The sequence below is a fragment of the Harpegnathos saltator genome, unplaced genomic scaffold (assembly GCF_003227715.2).
Source record: "Harpegnathos saltator strain DR-91 unplaced genomic scaffold, Hsal_v8.6 scaffold444, whole genome shotgun sequence".
NCBI classification, from domain to species: Eukaryota; Metazoa; Arthropoda; class Insecta; order Hymenoptera; family Formicidae; genus Harpegnathos; species Harpegnathos saltator.
The window spans coordinates 269,761-290,667 of record NW_020230255.1 but is presented as its reverse complement, the minus strand read 5'-3'; the positions used below and the strand labels follow the sequence as shown (position 1 = coordinate 290,667).

The window sequence follows — 20,907 nt, the reverse complement described above, 5'->3', positions numbered from 1 at the left end:
TATCCGTAGTAATTTTTCCAAGATTCAGACATGTAAATTTTCTATATCTTTTCAGCGTTTCACGACCTCCTGCTATGCATATCTTAGGACGCCGATACACTTTGACTGCAACTGCTTATAAATATTTGAATATCGGAATCAGCGTAGGAGCTGAGCCTGTCATAGACATAATCATTGATGATAATCGTAGCAAACAACTGCTATTGCCGGTCAAAACTTGGAATGTGCTAATGGGATAACGTGCTGACATCCAAAGATTTCTGCAGGCCAATTTTTATAAGTCATCGTCTCCCCCGATGCGTATAGAAGAATTAACAATAACATCATGTAAGATGTACAACTCACAAATTGTGAAACTCACAATTTTTAATAATTACTTATATGTAACATCAGATACGTTAAATGTATTATTTACATTTGAAAATAGCATCAATCACATGTATGGATGCTTATCAGAAAATATCTGTATAGTTAGTGTAAAATTCAAAAGTTTTATAAATATTCTTCGTGAAAAGAAAAATTATATTGGGTCTGGGAAAAAGTTCGTGGCGTTTTTCCCGATAGATGGCGACAATTGCAAATAACTCAGGAAACACAGATCGCAGCGACACTAAACGCTCGTTAGAAAGGTGACACTTCGAGCGTTACTTTGAGTGCATAAACATCGAAATTGGTGCAGTGGTTAGAAAGTTGTTTGCGTTTGAAAATGGAGAAAAGTAATGAAAAATTGCGCTATATTTTGCAATATTATTACGACAAAGGGAAGAACGCTGCGCAGGCTTGTGAAAAAATTTGTGCTGTGTACGGTGAAGTGCTGTGTACTTTATCAAAATCTGCTGCGCAGAAATGGTTCGCTCGCTTTCATTCTGGTAATTTTGATGTAAAAGGTGAGTCACGCTCTGGACATCGAATCACTGAAAAAGCTAATGAAATTCTTGAAAAAGTCCAGCAAGATAAGCATATCAGCAGTGTCGATATTGGTATGGAGCTAGGCATTGATTACAAAACTGTTTTGAACCATTTACACAAAGCTGGCTATAAAAAGAAGCTCGATGTATGGGTTCCTCATGAGTTGAGCGCGAAAAACATGATAGACCGAATTAACATCTGCGATGCGCTGCTGAAACGCAATGAAATCGAGCCATTTCTGAAACGTATCATAACCGGTGATGAAAAATGGATCACGTACGACAATCGGAAGCGTCAAAGATCGTGGACAAAGGATGGTGAGCCGTTACAAGCGTTCGCGAAGCCAGAATTGACGCCGAAAAAGGTGATGCTGTGTGTGTGGTGGGACTAGAAGGGAATCGTCTACCATGAGCTACTTCCAGTTGGTCAGACGATTGATTCTCAACTCTACTGTGCACAACTAGAGAGATTACGCCAGGCAATTGAAAGAAAATGGCACGAATTGAATAATAGGAAAGGTGTTGTCTTCCATTATGACAACGCCCGCACACACGCCGACCACACACTCCTTTGATGACCCGTCAAAAATTGCGAGAGCTTGGTTGGGAAGTTTTGATGCATCCTCCGTATAGTCCAGACATAGCACCCTCTGACTATCACTTGTTCCGATCTCTGCAGAACTCTCTCAATGGAATTAAGCTGGTTTCAAAAGAAGCCTGTGAAAACCACTTGATTCAGTTTTTCAACCAGAAACCACAGAAGTTTTTCACTGATGGCATCATGGCTCTACCCGAAAAATGGCGAAACATTGTCGATAATAATGGCATATTTGGTTTAAATAAATTCATTTACACACTATAAGAAAACCAGTTAAATTTTACTAAAAAAACGCCACGAACTTTTTCCCAGACCCAATATTACTAATATACATACTGCAACAAAAACAATACAAGAAAGCAGCGACTTTGACCGCGAGTCGCTCATTGATTGTGAATTGTTAGCATGCGCTGTAAAAAATATAATGTATGAAGCCGTGAACAAATAAATGATATTCTGGAAAACAAAATTATGTATAAATTAATTCTATATGTCTCCCATTTTACTTCCCTTCCCCCTCCTCAGAACGATGAGGATAGTGCCTGGCGCGAGTCGGCATGGTAAAATACTCTTTCGACGAACGTTTCGTATTCCCTCCCAACCTAACCTATGGTGGTCTAAGTGGTAGGACTATCGCACAGTAAACGAAGGGTCCGGGGTTTGAGTCTGGCCTAGTTTCGACTTTGTTTTTCTTTTGGCGCATGCGTGACGCCATCATACACACTGTAAGAACCTTCACTGGACGTCTACTAGCAATAGGCAACAATGGTTTAGGAGGCTCGAGCGTTCGATAGCAACCGCGGGGCCCAGGTTCGAGTCTAGCAACACCCGGCACGTTTTTCTCCGGACATGTGCGTGACGTCACGACCGCCATCTCTTACCCGTAAACGTGACGTCTACTAGCAATAGGAGGCTGTGGTCTGCAAAGTTCGAGCGTTCGGATAGCAACCGCGGGACCCAGGTTGAATCTAGCAACACCCGGCACGCTTTTTCTCTCGTGACTTCACTGCCGCCATCTTGCTCATAGAATCAAAAATTCTGGGGAGGAGAAGGGTATCAATAAAGAGGGGGAATCAATATAGAGGAGGGATTAATAAAGAGGAGGTATCCATAAAGAGGTGGAATTAATAAAGAGGGGGGGGGGTATTAATTAAAAAGTATTCATTAATAAATAACGTCTTTTGCATAATTAATTTAAAATGTGAGTTAGAATTCCTATAGTTTAACTATTTATATGCGATTTCCGTTGGTTGATCCTAACGAAGGATCAGGTATGAAAACATCGTTTTGTTGTGTTGTGTTCAATTTGAAGCAGTAAATGCTATTGTTCTTTGTTCGGTTACATAGCACAATATATCTGAAGATCACAAAAATTTGGTACATATAAACCATGAAATGTGATTGCACGATGCATCCTCCCTTCTAAGTGTTAAAATAAGAATCATCTTCATGGATTGAGTAGACGTAATACGATTCGAGGAACATCTCAACGATATGTATTAAATATTTCTGTTAACTTCCGTTGTTTTTTACTTTAAAAACACATTTATTTCAATTACAAAATGAATCGATTAATCAATCAAAATATTTTCCATTGTTTTATATCACTTTCCCATTTTTCTGGTAAGAGATAAATTCCACAGCGATAGAACGATTTAGGTTTCGAAGCAATCCATTCATCCATCCACTTTCGAATTTCTTGCAATTTTGAAAACATGTGTCTTGAAGGCCATGCATTAAATGAAATAAATAGTAATGGACCAGACGAGGTCAGGTCTGAAGAATACGTAGCATGCGGAAGAACCTCTTATTTGAGCTTTGTCAGCGTTTTCTTGACGACTTTTGCAGCGTGTGGCCGGGCATTGTCATGCAACAGAATCACTTTTCTTTTATTGTGTGCGATTTGTGGTTATTTTTTATCCAACACTAGCTACAAACTGTATAATTGTCGGTACCAGTCAGCCGTATCAGTTTCATTCGGTTTTAAGAGCTCATGATACACAGTACCATCTTGATCCTGCAAAATACAGAGCAATGTCCTATGACCATGAGTATTATGTTTTGGCGCTGATATGGATGGTTGGCCTGGTCTACCCATGATTTATTGTATTTAGGATTGTTAAAATGGATCCACTTTTCATAACCAGTGACAATCCGGTACGAAAAGCTTTCTTTTTCTGTCTGGCAATCAGAGCAGTGGCGATAGATACACGGTTCAGCATGTTCACTTCGATCAGTTCATGTGACACCCATTTTTCTTCCTTTTGAATTTTTTCCATTGCATATAAACGGTTAGAAACTGTTGAAACTACAACATTTAGTACCTCAGCCAATTCCTTGAGTATTTGAAATTGATTTTGGTCCAATAATGTTTGCAATTCGGTGTCTTCAAACTTTTTTGGCTGACCTGGACGTTTCTTATCTTTACATCAAAATCACCACTTTTGAATCATCGAATTCAATCTCTATATGTTGTTTCTGACAAACTAGAGTCACCATAAGTTTCCATTAATATTCGATGTGCTTCAGCTGCAGTTTTCTTTATATCAAAATAATGCGGGAAATCATATCGAGAAAATAACTTATTGCGTTCCATTTTGAATTGATTTAATAACAATATCACTGCTTGCAAAAGTAAACTTTGGTGGACTGAATCTATTGAAAAATATCTAATCTTTAATATTGCATGACTGCCAGCTGTTACATTTTTTTCTTCTTTTATCACGGTGAGGAAATCCTCATAAATACCCCTGCCCCTTGGAGGGTCGGGGGTTATGCCGGACTCTTACCGGCTAAAAGCCCACCGGGGTGTCTGCCAGACTGGTCGGAATGAGGGGAGTCGGGGGAACTACGCCAATAAACCCTCTCCAACACCTCGGCCCTGGGGCTCTCAGGAAGCTTCTCGCCCAAGTGCCGCGCCCCGACCGGTCGCCCGATCGGGGCGCCGGTCGGGTTGGCCTCCTGGTCCTATCGGAGGAGAGAGGGGACACACCCTCTCTCCTAGCCCTCCTCTCTGCTAGAGGGGGGCGGGAGAGTGGGACCCGTCCCCAAAAGAGCCACCCACTCCCCCTTTTCCTCCTTTACCGTCGCGCAGGGGGAGGCAGGCTCTAGGCCTGTCACTCCCCCCTGCGTGGAGGCGGGCCCGAGGCGGTCGAAGAGGCCTCTGACGGATCGGGGGCGGCTCCTCGACTGGCGCCACCTCGGGTTCGCTATCGAGGCCGGAGGAGTGCCGCCTTCTCCGTCGCTCCTTGCGACGGGTGCCAGGGCGGTGCTCCCATTCGGCGGCCTCCTTGCGGGACATAACGTCCTCCGCAAAGAAGGCCGTCGCCGACCAGATCTCCTCGCTCCTGCACATAGCCTGGACCATGCACGGGAGCGAGAGATCCTCTCCGGCGCATCCCACCGCCCGGGCGAGGACACGGCGCTGCTGGTCCCATGCCTTGCATGACATCAGCATATGGTGCGCCGTCCTCAAGCACCGGGCAGTGCTGGCACCGAATGGTGGGCTCCTTCTGGATCTGGTGCAGAAACCGGCCGAAACACCCATGGCCAGTTAATACCTGCACCAGCTGGAACGAGAGTCCGCGTCCCCGCCTGCTCGCCATTTCGGCGAGACAGCGACGGACGGTCTCGGCCGTTCGGAGCCCGGGTCCGTGGAGATTGGCCAGCATGGTCTCTCACCGCTCCATGACCCGGGCTCTGACCTGGGACTTCAGGGCCACCAGGTCCCTGGCCGTCACCACTTCCCCCTCTCCGCGGAGCTCACGTACCCTCCAATAGAAGATACACCGCTCTTCCGCGATGAGCTCCACGGGAGGGGGGGGGGAAGCTGGCCAGGGTCGTCGCCGCCATATATGATATGGTGGAACGCCCGAATCGACCACCGACCGCAGCGCCTAATGCATCAGACGCTTGTAGCGGTCGGTGGCCATTAGCTGGGGCGTCCAGATGGGCGCCCCATAGAGGGCGATCGAGAGAACTGCATCGACATACAGACGGTGAGCGTGCCACCCAGAGCCCCCTGTGTCTGCATCAGTCTGGCTAACGCCAGGCCGGCTTTTCAGATCCGAGAGGGCCCAGCTGTTCACTATATTTGTAACTGGAATCATCTAAATGCGAATAGCGAAAATTAACCGAAACACCTAATAGATTGGAGGGTACAAATTGACTCAGATATTAACATTTTTTAATCACTAATGACAGCCAAATACAAAGCCGAAATGTTTGGAAGCTTAGGTATTCATGTCTGAGAATAAAAATTGTTTGTAATAATATAAATACATTTATTATGTATACGAGCTTAAATTGGCAATTATAGCTATTTGATTATAGTTTGTAAAAGCCTTGTAATATTTCTTTTTTTTCTAATATATGTTCTTGTTGGAATTATTCAGCGTGCTTATTATTAGTTCATATTACTGAATCGTTTCACACGCGATCGCAAAGCAACGCCAACTGTCTTATAACTGGCTTCCTCTTTAGTAGGCTTCAAGAAGTGCGGGACAAAGGTGGGAGCGGGGACATTGGTCAAATAAGTCAGTTCTTTTTCTTTTGAAACGATAGTTCATGCTATAGCGAAGTCGCTGTTTGTAACATCTTTTATTTCTCTTTTGATGTGATTTGCGTATTCATGTTATATCTTATGTTCACTGTGAAGCTATTATTAAATATAGCTTATTAAACGTATCAGCATAGTTGCGTACTTCCTTTCTTAACCTTGTTGTGTACAAAATAACGAGGTATTCTAACAGTTCTGATAACGGAACTAATTTTATTGGTGCTATGAACTATGAACTATATGCGTTATCTGGTCTATTGAGATCCAAGTACCAACAAAGACTTGATTCATTTTTGACAAAACAGAATATAGAGTGATATTTTTTAACCTCGTACTCTCCTCATATGAGAGGACTATGCGATGCAGGAATTAAATTTACGAAAACACATCTAAAAAAATATTAGAGAAAACAATGTTCAGCTTTGAGGAACTCTAGCCATTTCCGGTCATTAACTCCTATGTCTGTGTCATCCATGATTTATAATCCTCCCTCTCTCTCCCCTATCCTTCCACCCCTCCTCCCTCTTCCTGCCCCCCCTCTCTCTCTCTCTTCCCCTCTCTTTCAAATAATAAGTTTTCCTATTAAATACGAGATATGTTGCAAAAATCACCAAAATAAAGCGTTGCAACTTTTAATCATCGAATTATTTCTTAAAATATTATTATACGAATGCAACAGTTCTTGTATGTGTTCAATTTCTCATTAAAATTCAAGCGATAATTTAACATGTCAAATTTTTTTTATTAATTAATGATGTGATTGTCGTCGTTTTCTTCTCCCAACATTCTGATAGCGTACGGATATTTCAGTCCTAAAACAATCTTATTTTGAGTTAAAAAAGGAAAGAAGATGGTTTTTGATGGCTTCTAAAGAATTTTTTCCACTCAAATAGTTTTGCAATGATCGAAATAAGTGATAGTCTGATAATGTAATATGATATCTCCTTTCAGTTCCTTTAATCTGCGTAAATTTTGATTTGCAATATGTATTTTTGCGTTGTCATCGTGACGATTCCCTTACGGTTGGTCAGAAATGGACACTTCTCCTGAATTGCTGTTTTTGAATTATCTAATTATTGACAATATTTGTTTTTATAATTAATCTTTGGCCAACAAAGAGCAATTCAAACGAAATTATTTCTTTGCAATCCTACCAAACAGAAAACGTTACCTTTTCCGGATGTAATTTGGCTTTTATCGAACATTCCACACGCTCATTTGCTTGTTTCCAAGTTCCATTGTTATTAGGTCAATCGGAAAGTTCGGTCTATTTTCTTGCAAAACGTATGGCTTTATTTAAGAAACAAAATGAAAAAGTACATCAATCAAAGTATTGTCCACCGTTAGCGGTGACTTTTTTCCATCTTTCGGTCAGCAAGCGAATTCCGCGGCGAAAGAATGACTTATCTTTGGAGGTTATCCAGTCAGAGAACCATTTTTCGACATCTTCATAAGAATTGAAGCATTCGTCAGCAAGTGCGTGTGCCATCGACCGAAACAAGTGGTAGTCGGAAGGGGCACAGTCTGGTGAATAAGCCGCATGGGGTAACACTTCCCAGCGAAGTATTTCTGACGTTTCTTTGACAGATTTTGTAACGTGAGGCCGAGCGTTGTCATGAAGCAAAATCACTTTATGCTGTGTCGTTTCATATTCTACTCGTTTTTCGTGCAATGCTCGGCTTAAACGGATCATTTGTAGAGATCCCCTATGACTGTTTGACCATTTTTCAACAGCTCATGGTACAGCACACTCTTCTGATCCTACCAAATACAGAGCATTATCTTCTTTCCGTGGACATTCCGCGTTGATGTTGAGGGTTGGCCGGAATCGTAAATAGTTTTTCGACGTTTGGGATTGTCAAAATAAATCCATTTTTCACCCCCAATGATGATACGATGTGAAAACCCCTTTCTTTGTTGCCTAGCGAGCAGATTTTCGCAGGTGGTTTTTCGCCTTTCAATGTCTCTTGGCTTCAGTTCATATGAGACCCATTTTCCTTCCTTGTAAACTTTTCCTAAGGCTTTCAAACGATCGGAAATGACAGATTGAGCACAATTTAATGCTTCTGCAAGTTGCTTTTGCGTTTGACATGGGTCTTTGTCCTCCAATGCCTGCAATTCTTCATCTTCGAATACTCTTGGCCGTCCAGAACGCTCTTTGTCCTTTACATCAAAATCACAAATTTTAAAACGTCGAAACCATTCTCTGGATGTTTTATCGGAAGGAGCATTATCATCATAACTTCTACAAGCATTCGATGAGCTTTTGCTTCAATTGTAAGAAAACTGCAGCTTCAGCTGCAGTTTTCTTACAATTGGAGCAAAAGATTAATATTTCGCGCAAATGACGCTTATTTGGTTCAAATTTCGACATTTTCGATGCAGTGAAAAACAATGTTATTGATGCAAACGTATACTTTTATGTACTGAATGTTATTGACAGTTGTCAAAACAAACTATTAAGCTTCATTTAGACATTATAGATTAACAACAGTTCTAGCTATAGCTACTTGTCGCTAAATGGACGGAACTTTCCGATTTACCTAATATATAGGATTGATTTTTCAACGCCAGTCATTAGTCAATTAAAAAACAACTCTTTTTAATCAGCCAAACAAGGAAACAGTTATAAAAACTTGATTCGATTTGTTCGTTTCGGTTAGCAAATATAGCACTCGCATATCAAGTTTCAAAGTGTAGCTTTATTCTTTGTTAAATGCTGAAATTCGGTCAGTCTATCAATATTGAATCTATCACCAACTTCTTATATTGAAACTCGTGAATTATTTTATATTAAATTATACGATATTATTATCTATGCCAGAAAATCGACTAGAGAACAGTGATAGGAGTTTGGTAATGGCTTGCCAGGGAATTTCCTCCACCACGCACGCACATAGTCAGCTCGGCAACTGTCACACAGATAGCCAAGCCAGCTGTATGTGCCGGCGTGGTGGGGAAAATTCTCTGGCAAGTCCGTCACCGAATTCCCATGACTGCCAGAGAGGTCGGTTCCAACTGTTACACTCTTCCGAAACTCATAAAGCATGTAAGATGCCATAAATATCTTTATGATATACCTTTAAGGTGCCGTTTATATCTTTACTTCACTCATTTTCAACATTTTTTTCGCAACGTAAATACAATAAAAATATACAAATATTTCGCTTATACAGGATATATCTAAAAGTATGTTACAGATTTTAAGGGTGTATTTTAGGGGTCAAATAAGAAAAGAAATAAGAAAAGAAGTTCCTATAAACATGGGTCCAAAAATGCTTACCCTCCGAGTTATAGCCCCCTAAAGTTAGGGGGAAAAGGTCGTCGAAATTTTGTACAACGTGATAATTAATAGTGGCCTCGATAGTGACCTTCATTTTTATGTGGTTTTGACAATTTGGTCCGATTTTGCGGGCGAGATGTGAAGGGGGTGCTAATTTTCAAATGGCCATATTCCTTTATTTTTCGTCGTATTGAAAAATGAATAAAACCATTTGATTTAGGAGGAAAAACGTTCAAAAAGCTATTCCTAAAATTCTTTCTCAGACCAATTGTTTCCAAGAAAACGGAGAAAAAAAATTGAGAATATTCGGAACACCGGCCGCATGGGCAACTTATCGCTTTAGGGGGCTATAACTCGGAGGGAAAGCATTTTTGGACTCATGTTTATAAGAACTAGAATACGCCCTTAAAATTTGTAACATATTTTTAGGTACACCTGTATGTCAACTGAATGTCATTTTTTCAACGATGTACGATACATACACGTAGAGCTCAATCAATTAATAATGCTACCACACAAATCTCCTAATGACGTTTATTGGAATCGAGCATAAATTTTTGCACTCACTCATTATTTAAATGTGTTTGATTTATATCGATTGTGCAACTCGAGCATAACAATGTGTTTGTGGCTATCGATTTAATTTTATCTCGGAATTTTATAATAGAAGAAATTTCAAAACTATATGACTGATACATTCAATGTACCACTGCTAGGCTAATTTAGTATTTGCGCACAAAATTTTGCCTCTAAATCCGAGCTTTATAGAAATATAATTATATATATTTATATAATAAGGAATGCGTTTTATAAGAAATAAACTTTTTTTATTTTTAGTTGATGTATCTTTACCATACCATAAAAATGATACGTCTTTATTTATATAGAAATTATCTTCGTTTTATTTAATTTTTTAATATTCATTTTGTAAATAATACAAAAAGCAACGTTTTATTTTAACATTTTCCAAATGATTTATTGTAGCAAAAAAGTATTTTCATTCATCATATAACTGTTTAATGATTAATATTTTTATACAAATTGTTTTCCAAATTATAATGACATTATTTTGTATACAATTGCTCTTATAAAGAAGTGTATATTCTTAGCATTTCTTTTTATTTTCTTTCAATAATGTAATTCTGTACAAACCATCTATTTGTCTAATCGTTAAAAATATGTTATATATTATTATTATATATTAATATTATTATAGCATAAATATATTATATTATTATATTTTATATTATATTATATATTATATTATATTATATGTTATATATTGTTATTATATATTATTGCTATATTTATATAGGTTTAAAAGTACGAGCTTTTATAAGGAATACAGCTAAAGTTCCTGAAGATCTTAAAAATAGAATTGAGTCGATCGTTGGAGATGTTACTAATGCAGATCAAGTTATGAAAGCAATAGCTGGTACAGATGCTGTTGTAGTAGCACTAGGAACAAGAAATGATCTAAGTATATATAGAACATTCACATTTTTTAAAATTAATATTTAAATTCACGAAAATTCATATTTACATTTATTTTTTTATTATACAATGATAACAAATAGTATTCCTTTAATTTTATGTTGTATATATATATTTTTAGGTCCTACTACTGTTTTATCATGTGGTCTGAAGAATATAATAAGTGCTATGAAAGCATATAATGTTGAATTAGTCTCTGTATGTCTATCAGGTAAAATGCAATTAAAACAAAAATTACACATATGTAATTTTTTTTTAATTGCACACATATACATATACAATATACACAATATACGCGCGCGCCATGTATATATCTACCCACATATCTGAATTTCTCACAACTTTATACCAAACAGCAGCCATTTTGTCAAATATTGTTTTTTAATAATTATGATATCTTCACTGAATAAATCGTTTATTTTTCATTAAAAATTTAAGATTAAGTTATTGAAAAAAGTGAAGTTGTCAATAATTGCGACAAACATTCAAAAATATTTTCTGCAAGTTTCAAATCTATCGATTGTTTTTCAAGATATAATGTTTATCGATATTGTTTTTCGGCAAATATGTTTAAAGATTCAAATATTGGGTTCTTGCAATTAATATAATTGCAATTAATATAATTGCAATTAATATAATAATATAACTTTTTATTATATGTTCAGTTATCAATTCCAGAATCATATAAAATTTCTCTCAGCAGCAAAAATAGGTTCATCATATTACTTTTGTTCTTTATGATCTATTTTTCTCTCACGCATCGCTTTTTATATTCACCAAATAAATGCACTGTTTTTTCTTCGTAATGTATAACGCAATCTTTACCAATTTTAATATTTGTTCTTATATTATAGTAAAAAATATATTAACATTTAATTATAATAATGACACCAAAACAAAAAAATTCCACGAAAAAATAAAAAAATAAATTTTCAAAAAAAGGTTTATACAGGGTAGGGAGTTATAAGTTTACAACCCGAAATGTGAAGGTAGATTGGGTTAAGACAAACATAAAAGTTTCATACCGTTTTGCGAAATTCGCAATAATTATCGAGTTATTAATAACAGAAATCTGAGGAGTGGGAGCGCGCCGGCGTAAATGATTGGAGAAGCATTGCAGCTGCTTAGGCCGCAGCGCGGCCCAGTCGATCCAGAAACTGTTGCCGGTGCGCGGCGAGGGGAAAGACAATGCGCTGCTATTCGTTGTTTTATCTCGCCGGACCTACGTCTCGCCGCACGCCGCCAACAGTTGCTGGGTCGAATGGGCCGCGCTGTAGCCTGAGTAGCTGCAACGCTTCTTCAATCATCTATGTCGGCGCGCTCCCATTCCTCAGATTTCTGTCATTAATAACTCGATAATTATTGCGAATCTCGTAAAACGGTATGGGACTTATATTTATCTTAACCTAATCCATCTTCACACTTCGGGTTGTAAACTTATAACCCCCCATCCTGTAGAAAAAGAAATTAAAAAAGAAAACAGAAAGAAAGGAGAAAATTGTTATTAAATCGTTCAAATTGTAATTCAAATCTGTATTATTAAAACTATTCAACCATTCATTATGTTCTGACAATTTATAATTTGAATATAATTTAATGCATGTTTATTATAAATTTATTATTAGACATATATATAGGGTGAGGAAAAAAGATGGAAACTCTTAAAAATCTCGTGAGTTACTCGTGTAGAGGAAAGAAAGTTTTTTTTTTCTGAAGTCACTGATTTGTTAGTATCCTCCAGAGATAGCAATATTCCTATAAAATTCGATATTGATTGACTCAGGAGATAATTTTCATTTATAAAAAATATATAATATATTAATGTAGGGTCCTTGCTCTCTCCCCTACCTCGTAGCTCACAGCACTCAGTCTCACAGAAGGATCAAAACTCTCGTCTCAGATAAACAGCGAGTAACAATTTATTCGGTAATCAATTCACAGGCTCTTTGGTACTCTACACTATCTCAAGGACTCTCTAACACACGGTCTCATCTACCGGACATCCAGTTCATCCTCTCGCTAACACACGCGCGCCGCTTCTTCTTCGGCGCAGCCTACGCCTCGCCGGCTCACTCACCAGCACGCCTCTAACCCACGTACACACTCCTAAACTCGCTGCTCGCATTGACCAATACTGCAGGACTCTCGAATCCAGGGTCCGGCACTCGCTCGCTTTTTGTTTTCACACTGCACACGCTCACACACCCCACATTCGGCCATTCTGCTTGGATATCCGACCCCAGATATCATCATCTATCATCATTCGTTATCAGGTTCAGTTTCTGACTCAGTATCTGAAATATCGGGCAACCACGACTTCATATTATCAGAAGAAGTCGAGGTCGTGTGTGGCCCCTCACTGTCACCTTCTCGTTGCACTAGATATCTATTACCCCGCAAAATACCAGTTACTTTGTAAGGGCCAAGGAATTTCATGGCTAGCTTTAAATCCGGTCCTTGTTGCGTTCGTCTAATCGCAACTAGATCTCCTTCTTTATAATTAGTGGCTGCAATCCTTTTTTGTTAAAACTTAGTCGGTTTTCCCGCTGAACCTTTTCCATACTCGCTATTGCACGTTCTCTTAGTTCATCGCGCTCTTTCTGGAATATTTCTATCCATTCGCTTTCAACTAATTTCCGAATCTCAGAATCATCTCGCAATCGTACCCGCGTACCGAACAATAGGTGGAACGGGTCTATACCCGTGCTTCTATGTACTGTGGTATTTAGGTATTGTTGTACTAATCTAGATCTTTGTACCATGTATCGCGATTAGAGTCTGCTATCTTCGCTAGAAATGGTATAAGTGTTCGATTGACGTGTTCATCTTGGCCATTTCCCCTTGGACTCCGGTCGTAACTGAAACATGTTCAATATTTTCGCTTACACAATACTCGGAAAAGTCATCCGAGGTGAATGCTGTACCTCGATCGGAAATTATTCTACGTGGATTCCCAAAAATAGTCATTTGTTTACGCAACTTATCTAACACTTCGCTCGTACTTACAGTCTTTGTCGCGTATAGCCATACAAATTTAGAAAACGCATCTATCACAACAAGAATATGCTTAAATGGTCCTAAATGGTCGATATGATAAGTATCGAGGAGAACTTCTCCCTTTATAATCGGATTTAAAAACCCTTCTTGTTTACCATGTTTCCTTTCGGACAAAATGCAAATAACGCAGTTTCGTATTACTTTCTCGATTTTCGATCTAACATTCGGTATCCAATAGTCTTTACGTAAAATAACTTCGGTCTTTGCTATAGAAAAGTGTGCCTGTCTAATAGTTTGTGATTGCATATTTTTTGGAACTACTAATAATATGTCGCCATCGTTTTCGCGGAAAAGTAAATCACCTGTAACAATGTAATCGTTCGTCTTACCTGATTCTACAAGCTTGGATATCTTTGTAATATCACTATTTTCGGCCTGCGCTTTCTTTAACCGCGTTGTTAGTCCATCTCTTTGTTGATCGATTGCACTCTAGCGGGTTTCGATTCAAAGCGTCTACATGTTTCATATTTCTACCCGGGCGATGTTCGATTCTATATTGGAATTCTTCGAGCAATAATGCCCATCTCGCGACTCGCACACACAAATCTTTCTTATTCATAGTTGCCACAAAAGCACGACAATCAGTTACGATAGTAAACGGAATCCCTAGTAAGTAGATCCTAAATTTTTTGAGTGCTTTGATAATTGTTAACACCTCGAGCTCGTAACTAGGATATCTCTGTTGTGCTAACGTTGTCTTATGACTATTGTAATAAATCGGATGCCATGCGTTATTAACTTCGCTTTTCTGCAATAGTATTGCGCCAAATCCGTATATCGACGCGTCTGTATGTAACTCTGTCTCAGCACCGATTTTATAAAGTCTTAACACCGGTTTCTCGCACAAGATCTCTTTTAATCGCAAGAAAGCATTCCTCTCTTTGTCGCCAAACTCGAACTTCACATTGGTTTTTAAAAGATTGCTCAACGGTCGCGCAGTAGTTGAATACTGTGGGATAAACTTTCGGAAGTATCCATTGAGACCCAAAAAACTATGCACCTGCTTTATGCTCGTTAGTTCAGGAAAATTCCTAATTGCCTCAATTTTACGTTTGGACGGAGATACACACCCATTCTCTACAATGTGCCCAAGTAATTCAACACGCTTCTTCAAAAAGTTATATTTTCTCCAGTTGATTATTAAAGCAGCTTCACTCGCAACCCGCAAGACTATTTTCAACTTCTCAATCCCGTTCTCAACATCAATTGATGGTACAATCAAATCATCTAAATATGTTAATACAGTCTTTGCTTTAATGAGATCTCTGAACACTATGTTAATGAATCTTTGGAAAATAGCTGGAGAATTACACAGACCAAACGGAACGCGTAGAAATTCATAATGACCATCTGATGTAATAAAAGCTGTATATTTTTGACTAGGTTTGTCAACTTTAACGTGAAAGAAACCGTTCCTCAGGTCAAGGGTACTAAACAACTTCGCGGTTTGTAATAAGTCTAACTGATCTTCTATCAACGGTAAAGGGTATCGGTCTTTTATAATTTTTTTATTCAGTTGTCGAAAGTCTACGCACAACCTTGAAGAACCTTCTTTTTCCTTCCTTCTTTTTCGTCAACACAATCGGACTCGCGTAGTCCGATAACGATGACTATATTATACTGTCGCTCAACCACTCGTTTATTTGCGCATTCACTGACTCTTTCTCTGGTATCGCTCTAATCGTCTCGCATGTTGGTACACCCGTTCATCATCTTTTAACACTATCGACATCTTCAAATTTATTTCTCGCGTCTTATTTGGCTCGTAATCTCGCACAAGTTCTCTAATCTTTTCTCTATGTTTTGGTTCTGTTACGTGTGATACGTCGATATTATTACTCTCAAAGTCCAAATTAATTTGCATAATCTCCGGTAAATCATTATCTCGCGTTTGCTCTGATGGTGGATTAATTATAATCTTTCCAGTTTTTGTCGTTAACTCAATTAAATCCAAAAAATATGTGCCAACAAGTAAATCTTGACTCAAAAGCATTTCTGGAACAACACGTATCAAAATGGGATATATATGACCATCTACCGTCAATTCAGTATTAAACTCGCCTAATGCCTTATTGTCAACCGCACCTACACCGCGAAATCGAATTGTTTTTAGCTTTAATTGCGGATAACCTAATCGGATGTACGCACTCGCACGCATTAAACTAATGTCACTTCCCATATCTACAAGGGCGACTAACGCATAATCATTCACGCTTCTTCGCAACGTCTTTAACATATTTCTTATATTTTCCACCCACGCTCGCTTCAATGCTCCTCACTACACCTCGCTTTTTCTCGTACTTCGTGGCAATATGACCGCGCTCGCTGCATTGGAAGCACTTGGGTCCCTCTGCTTTCGTGGGACAGATCCGCTGCTGCATGGTCTCGCTGGCCGCAATTGAAGCAACGCCTTTCTGCTCCGATTTCAGTCGCTTCTCTCTTTATACTTTTGATGCCTGCTCGCCGTCGCTGATCTTCGCCGCTCTGCTGCCGCTGATCTCCGCCACTTTGTCGCCGCCGCTCTGCACTACTAGGATGGTTAGCTGGAAATTTATCCTTTAGCGTTATATTCTCGAAAGCCCTTACAACAATGAGACCTTCGTTGTGATCTGCGCAATGCGCGCCTGGTCCCGTAGACTCGCTGCTGGGATCCCATCAATGATATATTCCACTATCTCGTCATCAGCGATAGGTACTCGGTTTGCTAGAATGACTTTCTCGTGGACGTACTGGTGGAAAGTCTCGTCTCTCTTCCACACTCACAGGGGTTCGCGGCATCATTGTGGCGCGTAGCCTCTAATACTCACAATATACACATTTTTCCCGCGCACGGTTCGACTCTATTGTTCGTCTCTCTCTCTCTCTCTCTCTCCCTCTCCCTCTCTCCCTCCCCCTCCCCCTCCCTCTCCCTCTCCCTCTCCCCCTCCCCCTCCCTCTCCCTCTCCCTCTCCCTCTCCCTCTCTCTCTCTCTCTCTCTCTCTCTCTCTCTCTCTCTCTCTCTCTCTCTCTCTCTCTCTCTCTCTCTCTCTCTTTCATTTACGCGCGTGCCACTTTAGCTGATTCATATAAAATTTAGAATAAATATTATAAATCATAAAAATAATCCCTGTAGTGTAATATAAGTATAATATCCGACTCCAACATACGATATATTAGACGCATACAGTTTGAAATCTAGAGAGGGGGGAGATGGAGAGAGTGTAAGACAGAGAGTGCAGAAATAAAGTGAAACGATACGTAAGCAGCCGAATCATGTAAAATCTAACGTACAAGTACTATTCTTTTTAAAAAATTGTTATTGAATTTATTTTAAATTTATACATCCTCATAAGAATTTCACAGCTCAACATTATATAATATATCCCTGTAAATCTTCCGAAGCATCATTTCTGTGGAATATTATTCATTGCATAAATTATTCTGTATTATGTTATTATATACTGTATATACCAACAAGTCGAAGAATCGGAGAAGCAGTAGGAAAAAGCATATTTCGGAGAATAAGAAAATATTGGCAGCGTCGCATTCACATTCATATAAGATCTAAATGTAGAAAAGAAGAATTGACAACGCTGCACACATACGTTTGTCCAAAGGCTGTGAGAAAATATATATATGAAAAAATACGAAAAGAAGGTAGTGCGAACATGTCGCCGCTCACTGAGCATCTTGACAATCGCTTCACCTCGCATATATATATATATATCAGGTGTAGTAAAAAGAAATCCATTATTTTTGCATGAAATTGAAGACTTTAATTACCATAGTTAGAATGATCCGATTTAGGTCAAATATGCGCCGTTTTGTTCGATAACTTGTTGCCATTTTGAAGGTAATTTTATTATGCCTCTCTCATAGAAGCCCTCGTCCCTATTGGCAAAAAATTGAGACAGTCGATTTTCACAAGCCTCTCTTGAAGCGAATTTTTCACCAGCAAAATTGTTCGCCATGGACAGGAACAGATGATAATCACTTTGTGCCAGGTCCGGACTATAAGGTGGATGCATAAGAACCTCCCAACCAAGCTCTCGGAGCTTCTGGCGAGTCACTATCGATGTATGTGGCCTGGCGTTGTCCTGATGGAACACAATTCCTCTTCTATTGGCCAAAGCTGGCCGCTTCTGGGCGATTGCTTCCTTCAGACGGTCCAATTGTTGACAGTACAGTTCCGAGTTAAGAGTTTTAGGGGAGCAGCTCATAGTAGATAATTCCCTGCCAATCCCACCAAACACACAGCAAAACCTTCCTGTCCGTCAATCCTGGCTTGGCCACCGTTTTCGCCGGCTCACCGCGATTCGACCACGACTGTTTTCGCTTGACGTTTTTCGCTTGTCGTAAGTGATCCACTTTTCATCACCAGTGATCAACCGCTTCAGAAATGGGTCGATTTTGTTGCGATTCAGCAGCGATTCGCAGATGGAAATTCGGTCCATGAGGTTTTTTTTCGTTAACTCGTGTGGCACCCATACATCGAGCTTCTTTTTGTATCCAGCCTTATTCAAATGGTTCCAAACGGTTTTTTGTGCAATCTTTAGCTCTTGGGCAATCGAAACAGTGCTTACATGACGGTCGGACTCGACAATGTCCATGATTTTATCGATATTTTCGACAATTGGCCTTCCAGTGCGTGGTGCATCTTTGACATCGAAATTACCGGAACGGAATCGACGAAACCAAAATTGCACGTCATTGGCTGTTACAGTATCAGGACCATAAACACTATTCACATTTTCAGCCGCCTGGCTTGCGTTTTCGCCTTTATCGAAGAAAAACTGTAAAATATAGCGTATTTTCTCTTTGCTAGTGTCCATCTTTGACGCGCGCTCAAACAAAACTGAGTCAACTAATCACAAAACTGTCAGAAAAGTTTTTTTAGTACGAAATCTCATCTTTCTAACGCCATCTAGTGGAACCCGATCGGACTTATACAACGCGAGATACAGATAACCAAAGCCATCTATTGGAAAAATAATGGATTTCTTTTTACTACACCTGATATATATATACAGGATGCACGATTTATCTGAAGACATTGGAATATCTCGAGAACTATGCATTGCATAAAAAAAGTGGTTAATGAAAGTTGTTAGTCTCGAAGGGGGACATCCAATGATACCAAACTCGACCTCCCACTCCACCCCCTGGGGGTGGGGGTTGGGGTCAACTTTGAAATCTTAAATGGAAACCCCTATTTTTTATTGCAGATACGGATTCTACGCCACAAAATACGTAAATTTTGTCCGAAACTTTTTTTTTATTCGTGATAGATGGCGCTGTAATCGCAAAAAATTATATTTTCCGCAATTCTCCAGAAATGGATCATTGGATTGAGAAATAAAAAATACATGTTCAATATTTTTAAAGAACATAATAAAAGTTATTCCACCCCCATCCTCTCGGGGTAGGGTGGGTGATAACGTTCAAATCTCAAATGGGGACCCACATTTTTCATTGCGGAATTAGATTGTACGTGAAATTTTTATTGAAACAATTTTTATCATTCGTGATAGATAGCGTTGAATTTTTCCGAGAAACTAATTTTAGCGTTGAATAGGAACAACGACGAGGACGTAGTAGTTTTATGTTCCCTTCGGGTGCTTTTTTAATGTGAGTCCCCTTGCCTCTCACAGATCGGGGTGCTTTTTTAATGTGAGTTCCCTTGCCTCTCACTGTTCAATTAATTAGAGTAAGTGTTCGAAATTTTTACCTTCAACTTCAATACACTTATTGATCCTTTTTTCAAATGACTATACACAGGACAGAAGCATATCTGCGGGAGTTTTAGCGTAAGCGTTTCTTATGCGTTCTACCATGTTTTCACGAGTTGTTGGCACTTGTTGATAAACCTTATCTTTTAGGTAACCCCACAGAAAGAAATCCGGCGATGTCAAATCAGGCGACCTAGTAGGCCAATTAATCGGGCCACCTCTGCCAATCCACCGACCATTGTAATCACGGTCTAATACTTCCCGTGCTGCTATTGAGTTATGCGCTGGGCAACCGTCATGCAGATTTGAACGTTACCACCTACCCTACCCCGAGAGGATAGGGGGGGAATAACTTTTATTATGTTCTTTAAAAATATTGAACAGGTATTTTTTATTTCTCAATCCAATGATCATTTCTGGAGAAATGATCATCAATTTCTGCAGAAAATATAATTTTTTGCGATTATAGCGCTATCTATCACGAATAAAAAAAAAGTTTCGGACAAAATTTACGTATTTTGTGGCGTAGAATCCGTATCTGCAATAAAAAATGGGGGTTTCCATTTAAGATTTCAAAGTTGACTCCAATCCCCACCCCCAGGGAGTGGGGTGGGAGGTCGAGTTTGGTATCATTGGATGTCCTCCTTCGAGACTAACAACTTTCATTAACCACTTTTTTTATCCAATGCATAGTTCTCGAGATATTTCAATGTCTTCAGATAAATCGTGCACCCTGTATATATATATACATATTAGGTGTACAAATGAATAATCCAAATTATTTTAAGCAGTTATGAAATTTATTCTAAATTGAATAGATTTTCCTGCTCTTTTGTGATTATGCAATGTTGACATATAACTATTAAAAAGAACATATAGTTTGGCGAAAGGCCCAACATAACCTTCAAAAGTATTCAGTTCAGTACAGTCGAAAATGGCAACAGATAAGGTGCATATTCGACACTGCATTCTTTACGAATTCCAAAGGAAAAAATGCTGCAAGAGCATGCGAATCGATTTGTTCCTTTCTCGCAGAACGTGTTATATCGTATGATGTGTGCGCATTTTGGTTTAAGCGGTTTAAAAGCGGTAATTTCAGTCTAATCGACAAACAATGCCTTGTTGAGGCCCTCCGAAGTGCGATAATGATGATTTGGAACAACTGCTCGTTGAGAATTCGGCACAAACACAAAAAGAGCTTGCAGAACAGTTGGGAGTAACGCAGCAAACGATTTCCAAACGCCTACATGAGATGGGAAAGATCCAGAAAGAAGGAAAATCGATTCCGTATGAACTCACTG

General features: G+C 39.2%; 1 protein-coding gene across 2 annotated transcripts in view; it reads left to right on the top strand.

Annotated features, from left to right (window-relative positions):
* LOC105187135 (flavin reductase (NADPH)) overlaps positions 1-20,907 on the top strand; it is a 118,737-nt gene that overhangs the window by 63,381 nt on the left and 34,449 nt on the right. For both annotated transcript variants that reach the window (XR_003113383.1, XM_025301721.1), the window contains exons 2-3: positions 10,663-10,827; positions 10,963-11,052. Coding sequence is in view for 1 of the 2 variants with exons in the window: in XM_025301721.1 (XP_025157506.1) it covers positions 10,663-10,827; positions 10,963-11,052 (255 nt within the window). In the remaining variant the exon portion in view is untranslated. The remainder of the gene's footprint in view (positions 1-10,662; positions 10,828-10,962; positions 11,053-20,907) is intronic.